This window comes from Camellia sinensis, chromosome 2 (assembly GCF_055761805.1).
Source record: "Camellia sinensis isolate YWXY chromosome 2, ASM5576180v1, whole genome shotgun sequence".
NCBI lineage: Eukaryota > Viridiplantae > Streptophyta > Magnoliopsida > Ericales > Theaceae > Camellia > Camellia sinensis.
Genome location: NC_138962.1, coordinates 163,867,975 through 163,887,223, shown reverse-complemented (window position 1 = coordinate 163,887,223; position 19,249 = coordinate 163,867,975). Strand labels below are relative to the sequence as shown.

The 19,249-nt window shown below is 36.8% G+C and overlaps 2 protein-coding genes and 1 pseudogene across 3 annotated transcripts; 1 reads left to right on the top strand and 2 right to left on the bottom strand.

The window, feature by feature from the left end:
* Positions 1 to 2,597: 2,597 nt before the first annotated feature.
* LOC114259020 (regulator of telomere elongation helicase 1 homolog) lies at positions 2,598 to 7,522 on the top strand. The gene is made up of 6 exons (XM_082916021.1): positions 2,598 to 2,740; positions 3,736 to 3,836; positions 3,986 to 4,034; positions 4,707 to 4,863; positions 6,085 to 6,125; positions 6,386 to 7,522. Exons 3-6 carry the CDS (start codon positions 4,014 to 4,016, stop codon positions 6,452 to 6,454), a joined length of 288 nt encoding a protein of 95 aa, XP_082772147.1. The 5' UTR covers positions 2,598 to 2,740; positions 3,736 to 3,836; positions 3,986 to 4,013; the 3' UTR covers positions 6,455 to 7,522.
* A 6,829-nt stretch (positions 7,523 to 14,351) lies between these two features.
* LOC145820434 (T-complex protein 1 subunit theta-like) lies at positions 14,352 to 15,737 on the bottom strand. The gene is made up of 3 exons (XM_082916020.1): positions 15,533 to 15,737; positions 15,145 to 15,202; positions 14,352 to 14,606 (listed from the first exon to the last, which is right to left on the bottom strand). The coding sequence occupies exons 1-3, from the start codon at positions 15,697 to 15,699 to the stop codon at positions 14,538 to 14,540; spliced, it is 294 nt and encodes a 97-aa protein (XP_082772146.1). The 5' UTR covers positions 15,700 to 15,737; the 3' UTR covers positions 14,352 to 14,537.
* Positions 15,738 to 17,176: 1,439 nt separating this feature from the next.
* Positions 17,177 to 19,018, bottom strand: LOC145820433 (putative disease resistance RPP13-like protein 1 pseudogene; annotated as a pseudogene). Its single transcript, XR_014361981.1, has one exon. The product of XR_014361981.1 is annotated as a putative disease resistance RPP13-like protein 1 pseudogene (transcript).
* Positions 19,019 to 19,249: the final 231 nt, after the last annotated feature.

Sequence of the window (19,249 nt, the reverse complement as noted above, 5' to 3'; positions counted from 1 at the left end):
CATGATGCCAAGATATGGAAAGGTATAAAAAAAAAAAGGAGATAGAGAGAGAAAGAGATAAACATGAATATATCTAAACTAAAAGAAAGCAAGATGACAAGAGTTGAAGCTAACTACACATGCAAGGCTACCAAGATGAAAAATATGAGAAGCTACCAAGCAAAAGAAGCAAAGAAATAAAATAATGGAAAGGAAAACAAGCCAAAGTGCTTCTCTAACATTGGAATGTAAGAGAGAAGCAATAATTCTCTTGTAATGCCACTAGAAGCTAGATATGATGAGTTCATCTTCAATCATTATGAATAATGAGAGAATTGAACCCATCAAAGTCATAGAAGCTTCATAATGAACACGATAGAGAATCTCAATCTCAATCACCATGAGATGAGAGAAAGAGTAGCATATAATGAAAAAATTACAAGCTACCACTTCTTATCATGAGGATGATCAAGGAAGAAGTGGATTAAATAATCAAATGGTAAGAAACCAAAATAAGCAAAATCCACCATTCTCATCATGGAAAAGATGAGATGATGGTTATCCATACTCATCAACGGATGACAAATACAAGGTCATTTTCATGAAAAGAGAAGAAGATAAGAGTTTTTTTCTCCTTCAAATTTGCTATTCAAATAAACCCATCTCCTCTTTAATTAACAATGTGCAATATATACAACAACAATTAGAAATTCGAATTAGTTCAACCATGAATCATTTGTGCATACCTATCAATCATTGTGGTCTAAGAAACAACATCACTTTCAGAACTTTCATTGAACACTTGTCTTGCATAGATCAAACACCCACCATTGGCATAAAAATGAATCAACCCATTTGCACAACCAAATCAAAAGTAAAACCCACCTTCCAAATTCGACAATGGATCATAACAAATCCCCCAAACAAAGAAAGGAGCAAAAAGGAATTTAGAGAGAGAGAGAGATGACTTGTTCTACAATGAAAGCTTCTAGGTTGCACTACAAGAAAATGCACCTACAGCGACCAAATTGGCGACTTAAAAAAATTTTAGTCGCTGAAAGTATAGGTTTTGGCGACTAAAACAACATTAGTAGCCAAAAGTAAAATTTTTTGGCGACTAAAAAAATTTAGTAGCCAAAAGTATAGGTTTTGGCGACTAAAAATCAGTTTAGTCGCCAATTATCGATTTTTGGCTACTAAAATATTTAGTCGCCGAATGGAAAATAAAAAAATGATTTTTTTTCTCTTTGGCGACTAAACTTTGGTCGCCAAAAATGTACTTTCAGCGACAAAAAAAATTTTTAGTCGCCGAATATTGACTTTTCGCTACTAAAATATTTAGTAGCCGAATGGAAAATAAAAAAATAAATTTTCTCTTTGACGACCAAACTTTTAGTCGCCAAAAACGTACTTTCAGCGACAAAAAGAAAGTTTAGTCGCCAAAACTAAAATATTTGGAGGAATTAATTTCAAAATTTGGAGAGATTTTATAAAACTAATCGGCGACTAATTGACATTCAGTCGCTAATGGTCTTTTGGCTAAATTACACTTTTGGCTACAAAAAGTTTAGTCGCTATTGATTATTCTTTGGCGACCAAATATAAGTTTAGTCGCTAAAGATAGAAACAATTTTTTTTGTTTTAGAGGGAACTGAATATTGGCGCCCGCGCCCCTTTTTCACACAAACACAAGATCTCTGTTCTCTCTCTCTCACACACACACAGCCAAGGTTCTGAAAAGCGGTTGCGGTCGCCGTAACGGTGGCGGTGACGCGGTTGCGGTTGTGGGGTGTAAAGGCCGTAGTGTAACGGTTGCGGTAACCGGAACCGTGAATTTTTTTATTTTTCACACAATTTGAAAAAAACTTACCGATACGCATATTTTTTTTTCATGATCATATTTATTGGGTTAAAAATAAATATTGATCAATTTTTGTAAATTTTTAAGTATGATCTAATATATTTCATATTTTTAAATCATTATAAACTAAGTTTTTTACATTTTATTTTAATAATTAATGACTTTATATTTTACAAAAAATTAATCACTAACTATTATATATAAGATAAATAATGACAAAAGTAAGAGAATAAATAAGAGCCTAAATATATATATATATAGATATACATATTTTAACCAAGCCAAATAGATAATGACCACACTTATTATTATTATTATTTTCAAACAATATATAGATAGACACACACAAACAAAATGGTTTAGTGATAGCAGCTGAATAGAATAGCATAGGTCTTATAGTTTCAATAAATCAATAACATATTTTTCATCTTCCCTCTTCTCTCTCTCTCTATCTCTTGCCCCTCTATTTTCTCTCTTTATCTTCCCTCTTCTCTCTGTCCCTCTTCCCCCATTTTCAGTTTTTTTTTTGTGTGTTTTTTCGAAAGAAACAGTTTGGAACCGTTACATAACGGTGCGTAACAGGCCGTTACGGCTGTTACGGCACCGTTACGACTGCTATGGTAGCCACTACGGCCGACACACCCGTGAATCTCAATCACACTATAAAAGCGGCCGTAACGGGTGGCGGTAACTGCCAAAACCGTTACGTAACGGCGTTACGTAACGGTTGCGGCCACTTTTTAAAACCTTGCACACAGCTCTCTCACATACAGAACAGTCACCACCAAACCTCACCCCCGGCTCACCACCCCACCGCTGCACGTCGCACCGCCACAGCCGCAAATCACCACCGACACTGCCGCAAATAACAGATTTGTCTCTCGCTTTCTTTCACTCTCGGTCTCTCTCTCTCTCTCTCTCTCTCTCTCTCTCTCTCTATTTTCTCATTTCTCACACTTGCTAGGGTTTTATATGATTTTTTTAGTATAATTTTGTGTTGATTGCTTAAATGGGTTTGGTTGAAGTGGTTTGATTTCTATAAAATTATGGCTTTGATCACCAAAATAGGTTCAAATTAGGGTTTATGGGTTTGATGGAGAAAAAAATTTGATGTTGAAAATCAAAATAAAAAATTTGATGTCTGCAATATATAACACTCTGTAAACCAATGAAACTGCCAAACAAATTCTAAGCTTATGTTAGGTATTATCGTATAGTACCCATGAACTATCTCTATGGATTACCATCTTATGATGATTGACTTGCACAGATTTAGGTATTTCATTGGAGAGAATTGGCATTCTCTGGAGAATTGGCATTCTCTGGAGAATTGGCATTATTTTGTGTCTAAAGCTTTGTCAATTTATTTTTGTTTCTTGATCACAATGTAAGATTATAATTGTCCCCAATTGTCCTTCCTATATATCTGCCCCAAATAAATAAATATATATGGCAATCAAAAAGGAAAAAAAGGATACGGGGTTCTTTAGTTCCCACAATTTTTTACATGTTATGATTCTGTGTGTTTCAATTATCTAGTAAAGCCCATTTTATCTAATTTGACTTCTCACTATAACTGTACTCTTGAAAATGATTTGTGTACTTCAAAATATTCTACCAAATAGGTATCTCCCCAATATTTTACTGGAGAATTCTACTCTCAGTTGTGATTATTGACCAATATTAGTACCTTTCTTCTTTTATTTTTATTTTTTTCCATTTTCATTTTTTACAATTGTTGCAGTCTCTCTAATGCCAACCCTCCACAATACCACTGACTTTGTAAAAAAATTACAATTGATGCTAAAAGAAAGTTGAGGTGTTGCATGCAATGGTTGATACAGTTGAACCTATTTCCTTTGATGATTAACTTTTCTTTTCATTGGAATTTTCAGGATCTTGTTATTCGTCCATTGGTCGAGCAAGATTCTCAATCATTGCAACAGTTGCTTCTGGAGATACCAATTTGGGTGAAAAATCCAGACATTGACCGTGTAAGCTGTTACTCCCAATATTTTTTTTTCCTTCTAATCCATAATTTTTCCAACTACATATTTGAAATAAGAATATTCTTAAAAATTATGTATATACCTCCTTGCTGTGCATATTTATATGAGATTCTTGTGGTTCTATTTTTGCACTGGTTGATTGGCTTAACAAATTTATTGAAACAATGTGGCCTTATTTGGACAAGGTATGTTTAGTTGGACATGTTGTAGAATCTTTTAAAGTAGAAGAGTTGTGTATTGTGAAGAAAAACCAGAAGATATCTTTCTTATTGAATATTTGAATTAATCAACATTATACAGAGGAGTAGTATTTATACAAGATTGATACACTTAACCTAACCATAACCGTCTAACTAAACTATAGTTAAATTCTAACAAAATAACTACCTAGCCTTGATAATACACACGTGACTGCTGGAGCTTTTGCTTTGAAGCTCCTGGCTGCTGTTCTGCTCTGCTATGGCTGAGATGCTGCTGCTCTGCTGCTGTAGCTGTGGCTGAGCTGCTGCTGCTGTTGTGAGCTTGAGCAACTGCTGCTGGAGTTGCTTGAGTTGCTATCTTATCGTATTGATGGTTTAAGGTCCTTAGGCTATCCCAGATGAGTCTGCAAAAAATATAGCAGAGCCCATCATTGCTAGGCAAATTCCAAAATACAAAATTCAGTCACTTGGATTTGAAACGCTTACCTTGGGCTACCTTGTGCTACTTTTTTCCAATAAACACAAATATGATACTATACAAATATGGAGATATAACAAAAAGTTAATTAGATTGTAAATCATGCAGGTTTTTAACTTGTATTTAATATATTTTGACTTTAGCCATTGGCAAAAACTAAAATGTCCTTTAAAATCCAGGAAAGCTTATGTGCAGATGCTACGTCTTTTGACTTGCCTTCATGGATTCTTGCAGCTTGCATTTCCGAACCAAAAAATTGTGCAGACCTTTCTATTGCAAGGAGGGATAATTCAAATGACAAATTATGTAATCCAGATAATTTTGCAATTCTCAGAGGTAAATTAGATTGGTTGAATGAATCAATTATATAGATGTTTCCATTTCTTATCACTACTTTCATAATGTGCAAAATTTCTTCCTCGTGGAGAGCATTTTCATATTTCATAGAAAGTGTTGGAAAATTTTACACACCTCACCCACTTTATGCCAAATCTTGACAAACTGTTTTGCCCACTTTATGAGGATCCTTGCTCTACTAGTGTATGTAGTGAATCAATACAAAGGTACTTTTCACGTTAAGAAATGCATTATTTCAGATGTACGGACTTGTTAGGTTAAGAAACGCATTATTTTGATTAGTATTTAATGTAAGATTGAGATTAATGTAATCTTCCAAGAATTAAAAATGAAGGTTTATTCATTATTAGATACTTGATAAGAGGGCGAGCCAATGAAACCAGCAGCGAACATAGAAATTGTCTAAAGTAGGGCCTTAAGGTAAAATTATTTAAATTTGTAATGGCTAAAGGCCAAAGTAAAATTATATATCTTTTCAAGGGAAATAATACTTCTTTTTATTACAAATTACTCAAGAATTATTACTGATAAGTTCATTTGAATGAAAATGATTATTACTGATAAGTTCATTTGAATGAATGTACTTATGAATGCATGGTCTAATATGGATGTGGTCATGGTTGCTATATTGAGCGCATAGATGTAATCTACTTGAGCTGAGAAAGCTATTTCAGCAGTGTGAAAAGAGCTGGCATGATATCTAAAAGGAAGTAATGGGGTCCAGGGTTCAGTCTTTATTGTAGTTAATTAGAAATAAATAAATATGTAAACAAATAAAATTTAGTTTAAAAAAGTAAATATAAATATCAAGTGCTCGAAACTACAGGCTTAAAGATTTTTGCTGTAGGCTTGTAGCATTTCAATCACTTTTTGGATATATTTCAAGTGAATTTCTTATCAAGTTAAAATACCCCTCAAACACTTATTCTCATCAAGTTAAAATACCCCTCCTTACTGGTGCATCCTCAGAAGGTTGTTAAACATTGCAAGGCAATTATTGCAATGTTGTTGAACATTCCAAAACAGCCTCAACATACTTGCAGGTTTTTTCTTGGGCATCCTCCTACAACTTTAGGAGTGTCACTCTTTTGTAAAGGTCCCATGCTCTCATAGTGTAATGTTTATACTGTTGTTTTTTTGTTTACACTTTGTATTCATATGGTTTTGCTCAAAAGTTTTTGCTTCTTTGTATAAGGCTAGGCTATTCACCAAATAAAGAAAACCAAGAAAAGGTCTTGGAGGTAAGAGCCTGATAAATTAATGAAATCTCAGTAGGGTGGGCCCAACTTGGACATCCTTCAGTGTCAGTTGTGTATTAAGTTTATATCTCATACTTAAAACAAAAAATTGACTTATTTTGTTTTCCTTGGCCTATGCAATATTCTTTTAAATCCGATTTAATCATTGCCCAAAATTCGTCTTTGTTCTTGCTAAACTGATATGTTGAATTTAAGATCTTTGACTCTTTAGTGCTGAGCTGATCACATTTCTTTTATTTCAGGGTTTCTCTTGCATTTTGGTTTTATTGCTCCATTGTCATATAAAATATTGGTTCTATACCCTTATCTAGTAACTCTTTCTTGAGTGATCTGAAAGTAAGTTTTAGTAATTTTCTTTTTTCTCTAGTTATCATTGCATATGATTCATTGGCTACTAATTTCCCGACCAAAAAATTTAGTCGGTAAAGAGTATAGGCGACTAAAATATGACTTTTGGCGACTAAAAATTTATTCGCCAGAAGTGAAAATTCTTGTACAATTGGCAATGGCAGATTCAATAGTTAGGGCTGCGAATGGAGAGAGAGAGAGAGAGAGAGAGAGAGAGAGTGGTGGTGGTCGTCAATCGTCCACCACCGTCATCAGTGGTGGATGGTGGTCGTCGGTGTGAAAATGGAGAGAGCCAAAAGCAAGGTCCAGAGAGAGGTAGCAAAGTCGGCCAGCGTGTTTTGATTATTGATTTTACTAGCGCGTGAGGCACACACACAAAAAGGGGCAACTGGTTCTAACACAACACAAATCCCTTTTTCTTATTTAGGTAACTCGAGCTACCTTTTTTCAGTAGATGTAGCAGCTTTGCTTCCTCATAGAATAGTTGAGAGAGAGAGAGAGGGTAATCGGATAAGACAACGGAGTCTGGATCCTCTCCAGCCACTCTCTCCGACTGTTCCTCTGGGTGACGGCTCAGATAGAGCCACGTCACCTCGCAAAAAATGCATGGTTCAGATTTGTTTCGTTAAACACACAAAAATTTCAAAACATATCCACACTGAATCATTTCCTTTTTCTCTGACCCTTCTCTCTCCCTCACTGCCCACACACACGTCATGCGTCACACATCCCACCTCTCTCTCTCTTCTAATAAAAAAAAAAAAAATTATTTTAGTCTTTTTCATTTTATTCTCATAATATATAAAATTTTAATTTTATAACATTAATATCATTGAAAATATACCTTTAAAATGAAATTAATATTAAATATATTTAATAAAAATTTGAAATAAACAAAAACTAATTACGATGCTTAGTTATGTTTTCAAATTATTATTTTTTAAATATAAAAATTAATTTGATGAAATAAACACACAAAAAAAAAAAATCATATATTTTTGAAATTCTCAAAAACAATCTTCATTCTAAAATATATATATATATATATAAATAATGACTTTTAATTTAATTTTATTAACCAAACGAGTTTATAATTTTTTTTAAAGGAAATAAAAAAAATTCTATATTTGATTTACACTTATGCATAAATTGAATTTGTGTTTTAAAGAAAATAAAAAATTTACATCTATGCACAAAAGTCATTATTTTCATATATTTTTTTTTGGAATGAAGATTATTTCTGAGAATTTTAAAAATATATGATTTTTGTGTGTTTATTTTCATCAAAATAATTTTTATATTTTAAAAATAATACTTTGAAAGCATAACTAAATATAGTAATTAATTTTTATTTATTTTAAATTTTTATTAAATATATTTAATATTAGTCTTATTTTAAAAGTATATTTTTAATGATATTAATTTTATAAAAAAGAAAATTTTATATTAAAAATTATATATATATATATATATTATGAAAATAAAATGGAAAAGATTAAAATAATTTTTTTATTTTTATTAAAAATGTGATAGAGAGAGAGTACGTGTGATTTTAATTTTCTTTTGTTAGAAATGTGATATATATATATATATATATATAGAGAGAGAGAGAGAGAGAGAGAGAGAGAGAGAGAGAGAGAGAGAGAGTGTATGTGTCAGTGAGAAAGGGACGGAGAGAGAGAGAGTGTGTGTTCGTTGGTGTATTTTTTTTTTTTTTTTTTTTGTTTAAAGTGTTAAACCTACTCCACTAAACCTAATCCACTTCACCTACTCCACCACTCCATCTCCACTTTACATCTCCTATATAATGTACATTCAATATAACATTCAACACAACATTTCAATACACAATTCTTTTTCTTTCTTTATACATAAATCTTTCATGGTATCAGAGCTATAGGCTAAAGATCTTGGTGTTCTTCGCCTTTCGGCGGGCGGCAACCTTGCCTTGACCGCCCGCCGGATCTCAACCAATTCAAACCTCCCTCTCCCTCTCGGCACCTCACTGAAACACACCACCATTGCCATCACTCGATGCATACACATACACGGTTTTGAGGGAAGATCCATACACATGCACTCTCTCAACCATGCAAGACACAGTCTCTCTCTCTCTCTCTAATCTCTCTCTCGATGTGCATGGGGAGAGGGCCTTGATCCTCACACAACCCACACACAGCAGACACATGCACACTGCCACAGACACCACCGCTGCCATCACCACGCCACAGTAGCAGCAGCCACGGGAAGCACCACATCACTCAATCAATTCACAGACCCATGATCATCAGCTCAATCATCGACCACTATCTCCGCCGCCGGCATCTTCGCCTCCACCACCCATAGCGCCAGTCGCTTCTCCGCCTCCGCCCTCGACTTCCTTTTTCCTCCTCCACCGCCCTAGACAACTCCAAGCCCATGCACCCACCAGACATGATTCACGCACCTTTCCCTCTCTCTGGGTCTCGGTTGGCTATCACACAAACACACACAGAGGAGGCACCTCTCCCTCTCTCTGGGTCTCGATTGGAGGCGGAAAGGGGACAAACATTCCTCTCTTTCATGGATACACACCCAAGAGGGACACCCAGCAGATACATACACCCACGGCCATACACAGACTGAGCTCACTGAGCTCTTTCTCCCTCTCGGCTCTCTCCATAGCCACAGCCCACATACACACTGACAAACACACACCCTTGGAAGCTGCACACACTGATACACACACCATGGACGCACCAGCACACACCAAACAACCAGCACATGGGGGCACCCACTCAATCTCTTTCTCTCTCATATTTTATTACTCTCTCTCTCTCTTCATCCAACCCACCAACTTAGCCACTTTTGTCCCCCCACCATAATTGTTTTCACCACCCACCACCCCCACTCAACTTTCTTTTACTTTATATATATATATATATATATTTCTTTTGTTCCACCTTTTCAGCGTTGTTCTAATTTTTTTTTTTTTATTCCTTTTTCGTTCTCTCAGTGCTTAGTCCACCAACTCACTCTCCCTCTAACATAATACTTCTCCACCGAATTGGACACCCTATGAGGGAGATATATTGTAAAAAAAAAAAAAAAAAAAAAAAAACAAATAAACAAACAACCATTTTCCACCCACCAAACAACCTTTCATAGCCACTCTGCACTCAAATAATTTCCCACCACCCCACACCAGCGCTCACTTCCCTCTTTTATTTATTTATTTTACACACTTTTCCACGGAAAGTGAGCCAGCCCTTTTCAAATAATTTTTCATTACATTTTTATTTTATAAACACAAAAAAAAAAAAAAAAAAAAACAAAACAAAACCAAAAATACATTCATTCCATTTGGTTTTTCTGCCTTATCACACATTCCATTCGAGTTTGCACAACACACTTATTTTATTCATATCAGGGATTCACCCCGCTCACCATTCTACACCAAAAAAAAAAAAAAAACACAACAACACAACCACACCCACACCCACAGTGGGATTTTTCTTCTCTACTCTGCCGCCGGTCTTTTCTTCTTGCCTCCGTCTTGGGCAGCCCTTGACAGTGCTGCCTCTGTGTTTCCCGCGCCGCCGAGCACGTTCACTCCCCCATACTCCTCCACTGCAGCATATGGCGGACCTCCAAATCGAAACATCACGGTGGCCTTCCGCTTCAGCTCCTTATTTTTCGCCTTTAGCACACTTATCTCTGCTCGCGCATCCTTATACATGCGCTGGAGCAGAGCCAGTTGGGCGTTTAACTGCTGCACCTCATTTGTCCTACTCTGCAGCCGGTGCGACAGGTTTGTGACCGCCGTCATGGTCTCCACACATGACTTCAAAGTATACTGATTGGCCTCAATATCAGTTTGCACCGCCATTTTTTGCTCCACCGACCGCATCGGAAAGTTCAACGGAGCAAAACCAGAGGCGCTTGGTTGAGGTTCACTGGCCACCGCACCAGTTATCTCTCTTGTTGACTCGTTGAGGTCGGGAAAGAGAGTGAGCAGACCACGGGACGAAGAGGCCATATTCTGGGTAGCTGAACGGGAAGACGAGGCCATGTTCTGGGCAACCGAGTGTTACAGAGTGTTACAGAGTTTCTCTCTCCGCAAACGCAGACTTTTTTTTCAGAAGTTTTTCTTCGCAAGTTGTTTGTCTTCGCCTTAGCCTCAGCCTCCGTCTTATAGCCAAGGCAGACACGCGCATCATGCGCCGCTCGGCGCTCGACGACAAACTGGGCACGCCTTTTGATGGCACACCTTTTTATGGATTGGGCACGCCTTTTGATGGCACGCCTTTTGAAAGATTGGGCACACCTTTTGAGGACACGACTTTTGAGGGCTCGATATCTATATCCATGTATATCTTTTGGGCAGCCTATATACACATTCATACAGTGTCTTCTACACCGGTCAGCTTTATCAATCCCTTTGTTTCAACCTCAAATAGGTTTCTATCTTCACACCTATTTGAGTTTGAGGGGGGGTTATACACAGTATCATGTATAAGTCGCTCACGGCGCACTCCCTAAGTCGCCCCCTTGGTGCACCACCACAACGGTCCGACATGACCCCATAAACTGTCCCGACATTGATTCCGGTCAGCTTCTACTACGGTCCGACATGACCCCATAAACTGTCCCGACATTGATTCCGGTCAGCTTCTACAACGGTCCGACATGACCCCGTAAACTGTCCCGACATTTATTCCGGTTAGCTTCTACAACAACGGTCTGACACGACCACACAGTGTCTGCTACAACGGTCCGACATGACCTCGTAAACTGTCTTCTACACCGGTCCGACATGACCCCATAAACTGTCTTCTACAACGGTTCGACATGACCCCATAAACTGTCTTCTACATCGGTCTGACACGACCACACAGTGTCTGCTACAACGGTCCGACATGACCTCGTAAACTGTCCTGCTACAACGGTCCGACATGACCCCATAAACTGTCTTCTACAACGGTCTGACACGACCACACAGTGTCTGCTACAACGGTCCGACATGACCCCGTAAACTGTCTGACACGACCATACCGTGTCTCCTATCCTGTTTTGTTTTTATTTATCAGTTTACTTTCATGTTTTGTTACTCTCTCCAAATTCAAGTTGGTTTGTGTCTAACCTCATTGAGTTTGAGGGGGGCTGTTAAACCTACTCTACTAAACCTAATCCACTTCACCTACTCCACCACTCCATCTCCACTTTACATCTCCTATATAATGTACATTCAATATAACATTCAACACAACATTTCAATACACAATTCTTTTTCTTTCTTTATACATAAATCTTTCATAAAGAAACAAATTTGAGCCGTTTATTTATTTGTAGGTGACGTGATTCAATCTGAACCGTTGTTCGAAGGAATGGACGGAAATTCAAGCTGGAGATGATCCGGACTCAAGACAATGACAAGGAAAGTATAGGCAGAGAGAGGATGATAAGGAATCCGGATCTTCGGTCGCCATTCCCTGTAGCCATCCCCTGTCGCCCCCAAAACGACGTCGTTTTGGGGGCGAATTTTCAAAAAAAAAAAACGCAGAGAAGAGGGAGGAAGGAGAGGAAGAGGAAGAGGGAGAGGGAGGAAGGAGAGGGAGAGGGAGAGGGAGAGGGAGAGGGAGGGGGAGGGGGCCTTAAATACAGGGGAGGAGGAGGAGGAGGAGGAGGCGACGGCGGCGAGGGACGAGGACGGACGGCAGCGACGGCGGCTGCGACGAGGTGGAGCTGCTGTGACGGCAGCGACGGCGGCTGCGACGGCGGCGAGGGACGAGGACGGACGGCGAGCTCGCAGCCTCCTCCTCCTCCCTACCCTCCCTCTCCCTCTCCCTCTCCCTCTTCCTCTCCTTCCTCCCTCTTCTCTGCAATTTTTTTTTTCTGAAAATTACCCCCAAAACGACGTCGTTTTGGGGGCGACAGGAAAGGGCGACAGGGGAAGGCGACGGGTGATCCGGATTCGGATGATAAGAGGTGGCGATGGGAGGTCTATATCAATTGAGAGCCTTGTATTTATAGCTGGTAATAGGGTAGGGTATTGGTCAGCTGGTGGACCTCTCATCCTTACTGCGTGTTGCCGGTGTCGATATCTCAAAAATTGTATTATTTGGCTGAATTTTATAAAAAAATATTTTTATTTAATCACAAGGACTTTTGAAGCTTCTGGACCTCTCCTCTAGTTTTTTAAATTGTAATGTCCATCCTTATTTTTCTTGATAATAATATAAAATCACCTTCTTTTGTTAATTTTGGAATGAGCTAAATAAAGTACACTTATTTAGATAAGTGCACTTATTTTGATTATATTATCTCTCTACATTTATGTATATATATATTTTTTAATAAAAAGTCAAAAAGTACACTAAATAAGTAAACCCATAATCTTAAATGACATTAAATTTTAAACTATAATGAATTAAAATGCCCTTAAATTGAAATAAAGTAAATAAATAAAAATTAAAAAAAAAAACAATTTCCAAAACAATTTGTTTGGTTTGTAAATTTTCCAAAAACAATTTGTTTGGTTTGGATTTGTGGAGTGATTTTGGAAAAAAATTTCTAAAAAATTTGTTTGGTTTATAAATTTTCCAAAACAATTTCCAAAATCACACACTCTCTTACCTATCAATCAATCACTTTTTTTCTCTCATCTCTCATTCTCTTTCACTTTTTCTCTCACACACATCTACTCAATTATAACAAAATATCAAATTATACCAAACTTTCAAACTCCAAAACTACTTTCAAAATACACAACTAAACAAACCAAAAAATTTCTAAACTCTCTACCCAAAATAATTTTTAAAAACTACTCTCCCAAAACCAAACCAAACATACATGTTTGGTTTGAGTTTTTTGGATTAAATTTTTTGAAAATTGAGTTTTTTTATTTTCGTATTTTTTTGTTTTTAGTGAATATTTTTAAAATTTTAAACAAATTTTTTTTAGATGCACCTTACTTAGATGTATTTAAAAAGTAAAAAATTTGAGAAAAAATATTTTAAAAAATTAATAAATACATAAAAATACAAAAAAAATGTATTGAATTCTCGTGTTTTTTTTTTTTTTTTTTGTATTTTTGTATTTTTGGTTTTTAGTGAATTTTTTAAAAAAAAATTCACAGTTTTTTTATTTTTTAGGTACATTTATGATAAGTATGTCTAAAAAAAATTTAAAAAAATGCTTAAAATATTAAAAAAATTCAGTAAAAACAAAAAAAATACGGAAAATAAAAAAGTAGAATTTTCTGAAAGGTGTTTTTGGAAAACTCTAACCAAGTAGTTTGTGGGTGGTGATGTTGGGTTAACTGGCTGTTCGGAAAGGGGGCTAGCAAGCAGATATGCTTGTGGACTGACAATTTTGCCCAAGAATAAAATAGTAGAGATAGCAATCATACCAGTAATACTAATGCTTCAGCAAAATGGGTGTATGCCAATAATGTGTGATGGTAAGTGTGTATTGATTGATGCTGTTAGACCAACGCTTATCAATTGATCGAGAAAATGCCTATGAAAAAGGTTAAATGCATGCATGTTTTCTCTCTCCATGTTATTTGGTTCAATATTACTTGGGCTCTCAGTCAACATCTGTGAAGGTGATACCTGAAATTTGTGCGTTGAAACAGAGCTAATAGAGAGAGTACACAAACAATACTATCGTTGTTACGATTTCTATTTTGAAGAGAGAAAATTCATCCACTGGTTGGAAAAAAAAAAAATTGAAAAGATCAAATCTGCCCAGAGTAATAGGAAATCAACCAAATAATTTAAATGCTTATGCCAAGTGGTATCCCCGTATCAGTTTAAAGTTCAGCACCACAACACTAATGCAAGAAAAATTAGGATCACCCCCATAAACAAACTTCAATTTTTTTTTTTTTTTTCAAAAAGGAAAAAAAAAAAAATGCAAGTAAACCATACAAGAAGGAACACCAATCTATGTCATTTTTTAAAATAAAAAAAATTCTTACACCAAGTCTTTGGCGTGCAAAAAGAACAAAAACATAGCCCAAGCATGGTCATTACAGTCACTTGTCGCAGCTCATACAAAACCTTAGTCCTCATCCATCCCTGCAGCAGGCTGCTCCCTCCTTGGTCCACCAGCTGGTTTTGCCATTATAATCTGCAGCATATACAAGTCAAGGCATGATTAATAAAATGGACCCCTTGATTTATGTATTATTGGACAAATTTTACAAGTGGCTACAACATTCTCAAGTTTAAATTCCCTGTATTTATCTCTATATTTTGCGTACTCCAATCCTATAGTCTTTGCTGATAGTTCATTAAACTTATTGTCCATCACAAAATAAAAATATTTCTTCCCTCTAGGGATCGGTGCTTCACCTATTGTTCAGTTAGGAGAATTTATTCTCTTCACCAACTCAGTATTATATTGATGACCTATTACTACATTGTGATTTGAACAAGTTTGTTCAAGGAGCCTCTGAATTCTTTAGTTCTTTGATTTGACCAAGTTTGATTTGTTCCTTTTAATGGACCAAATAAATCCTATCACACAGCTTGATTTATAAACTTTACCCCTCAAAATGAAATCATTAAGGATGAATTGAACAGCCAGAGAAGAGGGATTCAATAGTCAATTCAAAGGTGGTATCTCAGAAGAAAGTAAACCATGAAACCAGTAGCTAATGGCTTACCTGATCTACCCGCAGCACAGTGCAGGCAGCATCTGCAGCATATTTGAGAGCAAAAAACCTGTAAACAGCAAAATAGTTTGAATCACATAAAATGAGTCAAAGTTTTAGCATGGCATGCATACCGATCCCTCATCTAAGTAACAGTGAACTCGCATTTCCTGCCACGTATTTTCAGAACAACTCAGGCAGGGTATATTAGTGTTAAAGGCCAGCATAAGTCCAACCTTGCCTGAGCTTCAAAATACTTTGGACAAATACTTCAGGTGTACACACAATATGATCAAAAAAGATAAGGTTGCATCACAATAACCAAGCTTTTGACCATACCATTGAAGAAGCTCTTAGAGGGAAAGAATAAATGGCTTTAAGACAATGAGAAGTAGCTTACTTGGTGACATGCAGGTCCCAAATATTCATGGGAGAGACATCCTTGCATACACCTTCCTCCAAGTCAATGCCTACCTTGGTGTTTCCAGATGCATGTTCAGTATACGAAGAAGATATTATTTCCATTGCATTCAGGCCAGCATTCTCAGCCAGGGTTTTAGGTACCATCTCAAAGCTCTTAGCAAATTTTGAAATAGCATATTGATCCAATCTGCAAAGAAAGAGTGTCAAATCCTATCACCAAGCAAATGGAAACACTACGCACTGTGAATCTTTATGCAAAAGAAGGAAAACCCTAAGTTCACAAGCATTAGTTTAGTAGAAGAAATATCCAATAACAATAAAACGTACGATTTTGAAATATAGCTATCAGCAGAGTTAAGCACTAATCAACAAATCAAAAAGGTAACATCTATTTGGCAGTCATCTTAGACATGGTTATCAAAATTGTGATCTAGATCGTAGGATCGTAAGATCCTAAATTGCTAAAACGATCCAAATTGTTGTAGGATCGGTGTTATAGTAGGATCGAAAGTAGGATAGTGTGGGATCGTGTGGGATCATAGGTAGGATCGTATGTACGATGCTGGGTTTTTGAGTTTTCACCTTTTAATACACGTCATCGTTGTTTTCATTTTTATCTTATTTTTAAGGGTTAATCCTGTGTCTGGAAATGACACAAGGCTTGGACAATTCTCCATAATTAACTCTCGCAGATTTGTTAGCATGTACAGCTCGGGTTTCAATTCCTTTAAATTTGGCAAATTTGAAATCTCCAATTTTACAAGAGAAGACACACCTTGCCATCCCAAATCTACGCCATTGCATCCATTCAATAATAGTTTATTTGCAACCGAAGTCCTTGGAAGTGAAGCCGTAAGTGCTGAGCATTCACGAATCTCGAGGCCCACCCAAGATGGCATGCATATGGGTAAGCCTCCAACCAACTTTGGACACTTGATTATACAAAGTTCTTTAAGCTGCGAAAACTCTTCAGCCCCCAAAATATACCATTCCACCCACTCCAACATTTCTTCAAAATGAAGAGTCTCAAGGGATTGAAACGGTTTGGTCAAAGAACCATCGGCATAGAATTCCTCACCCACCATAGTTATTCCATTCATCCTTGCTATGTTAAGGTGTTTCAAAGACGGCAGCTTACCAAGGGGTGGCAATGAAAAGCAATGATCGCATTTATCAAGGCATAAAGACACTATATTAGACTATGAGTGATCCACCAACCACTCTGGAAATCTTGTGCCCCCATATCGTTTGATTGTGAGGCGCTTTAAATTTGTATGAGGCTGCAAATTTTCAAGTACTTCTCTTTCGTTCTGTGAATTTTCAGTAGTGTTACCCCATTCCAGCACTATCTCTTCAACGTGCTCTTTTTCCTTCAGCTTTGCTTCCAATGCATCCCTTCCACTCTCTACATTTTGCAAACCTGAAATTGTCAGTTTCGCACGAAGATGATGAAACTCCTTCAACTCATTTATACCTGACCCACCGCCCTTTCCCACAACAAAATTAGTTAAATGTTGGAGACCTTTTCATCGACTCATTTGCATCGGCATCTCTATTAATTTAGATCCACTAATATCAAGATGACGCAAGAAAATTAATTTTCCAATCTCCATCGGCAAGGTTGTGAGACGATAACAATATGATAGTAGTAATGTTTGTAAATTATACAAGGTGCAAAATACTTCAGGCAACTTTTTTATTTTTGTTGCAGAGAGATCCAAGTATCGAAGATGTATCAAATTACCAATTGAATCATGCAAATCCGTAATCTTATAACGTGGCAACGATAGCAACCGTAAGCATCTTTGCATTGGAAAAATATCATCCAATACCTTCTTGGGAAGGTACGAAGCTTCATATGGACACTTCAATTGTAAAATAGACCTTAAATACTTGGCCTCATAAATTGCCTTGAATTTTTCAAAACCATCAAATTCTCCTGTCTTATATGAAAAATGCCGTGCTTTAGGAGAAATATCGAGTAGCTTCTTGTCAGCTTCCCTGAAAAAAAACTGTCCATGGACACTTGAGCTAGGTCATGGACTAAATCATGCATTACGAAAAAGGATCTACTACATCTTGATTGTTGAAAGAAGGACCTCGATAATAGTTCATCGAAATACTCCTCACCAATCTTTTCCAAAGTTTTCTTATTTGTGGGTTGCTGCACATAATTTTGAGCTATCCAGAACAAGACTAGCTTCTCTTTTACAAATCCATAATCTTTAGGAAAAGTAGAACAAAAAGCAAAACATTGCTTTAAATGTGAAGGGAGATAATGATAGCTCAATCTCAAGGCTGGAAGAATGTTGTTCTTATCCTTTGGCAAATCCCATATATCGCTCTTCAATATTTCATCCCATTCCTCAACATCAAGTTTGAAGCGTAATAGACCTGCAAGTGTTTTTGCAGCTAAAGGCAAACCTTTGCACCTACCCACGATTTGTTTACCAATCTTTTCAAGCTTTGGAAAAGCTTTTGAATCTCCTTTAACGAAAGCAATTTTAGCAAAAAGTAACCAACAATTTTTATTTGATAATTGTTGCAAATGATTAGCAGGAATGGTTTGCATGATAGATGCGACACTACGATTACGGGTTGTTGCAATAATCTTACTTCCATATGCACCAGCTGTGAAAGGAGCACACAAGATTTCCCAATGACTAGGGTTCTCGTTCCACACATCATCCAAAACAATTAGAAACTTCTTCCCCATCAAGCTCTCCTTCAGTTTGACTTGAAGCAGATTTAGGTCTTGTGTGTCATAATTAATGGAAGTAATAATTGCCTCGAGAATTGTTCTTGTAACCCTAAGAACATCAAATTCATCAGAAACACAAACCCATGCTTTCATATCAAAATGCTCAGCCACTCTGCCATCGTTGTATACAAGTTGAGCAAGGGTGGTCTTGCCTACCCCACCCATCCCTATGATTGGAATCACATCTACCTTATTACTACTCGCCTCATCCAAAAGCAATATTTTAATTATCCTCTCCTTGTCATCATCCCTCCCATACACACCAGATTCATCAACTAAAGAAGTTGATGGCAATCTGTGAGAGTGAGACCACTTCAGACCAGCAACTTCTTTCAAACCAAGATCATCTTTTTCTTCTAAAAAACATTCTAGTCTTTCAATGATCTCCTCCATCTGGGACACCAGCTTTGCATCATATAAACTTGAATCAGAAGTCGAGGTTGAGGTTGTTACCTGGTTTTTCACAGCGCTTCGATACTCCGCTTCCACCTTGCACCCCAAAGCTTTAGTAGCAATCTCATCCAATAAGTCATCTGCGTGGTAGATAGCATCTTTAAGCTCGTCCATCCAATCTTTCACTAATTGATTAGTGAATTGTTGTTTCTCTGCATCATTGAGGACGACACTAAGTCGCAGCAATTTTGACCTGAGTTTCTTGAGTAGTTTATCTCCTTCCTTGTGATGCGTTAGACTCTTGAAGAATTTCACCCATGCTTTCACTGGATTACAATTTTTCCTACTAAAAATAGAAGTAACATGAAATTTTTGAAAAAAAAAAAAAAAATCACTTATGAGCTAATTGGTGTAAAAGAAATTAAAACACTTTTAACTAACAATCTGTTTGGAAAGATATGAATTTCAAATCAAGAGATTTTACCTTAATTATTCAACGATTATAACTCAAATTTAGATATGTTAATTTAGTCATGAACT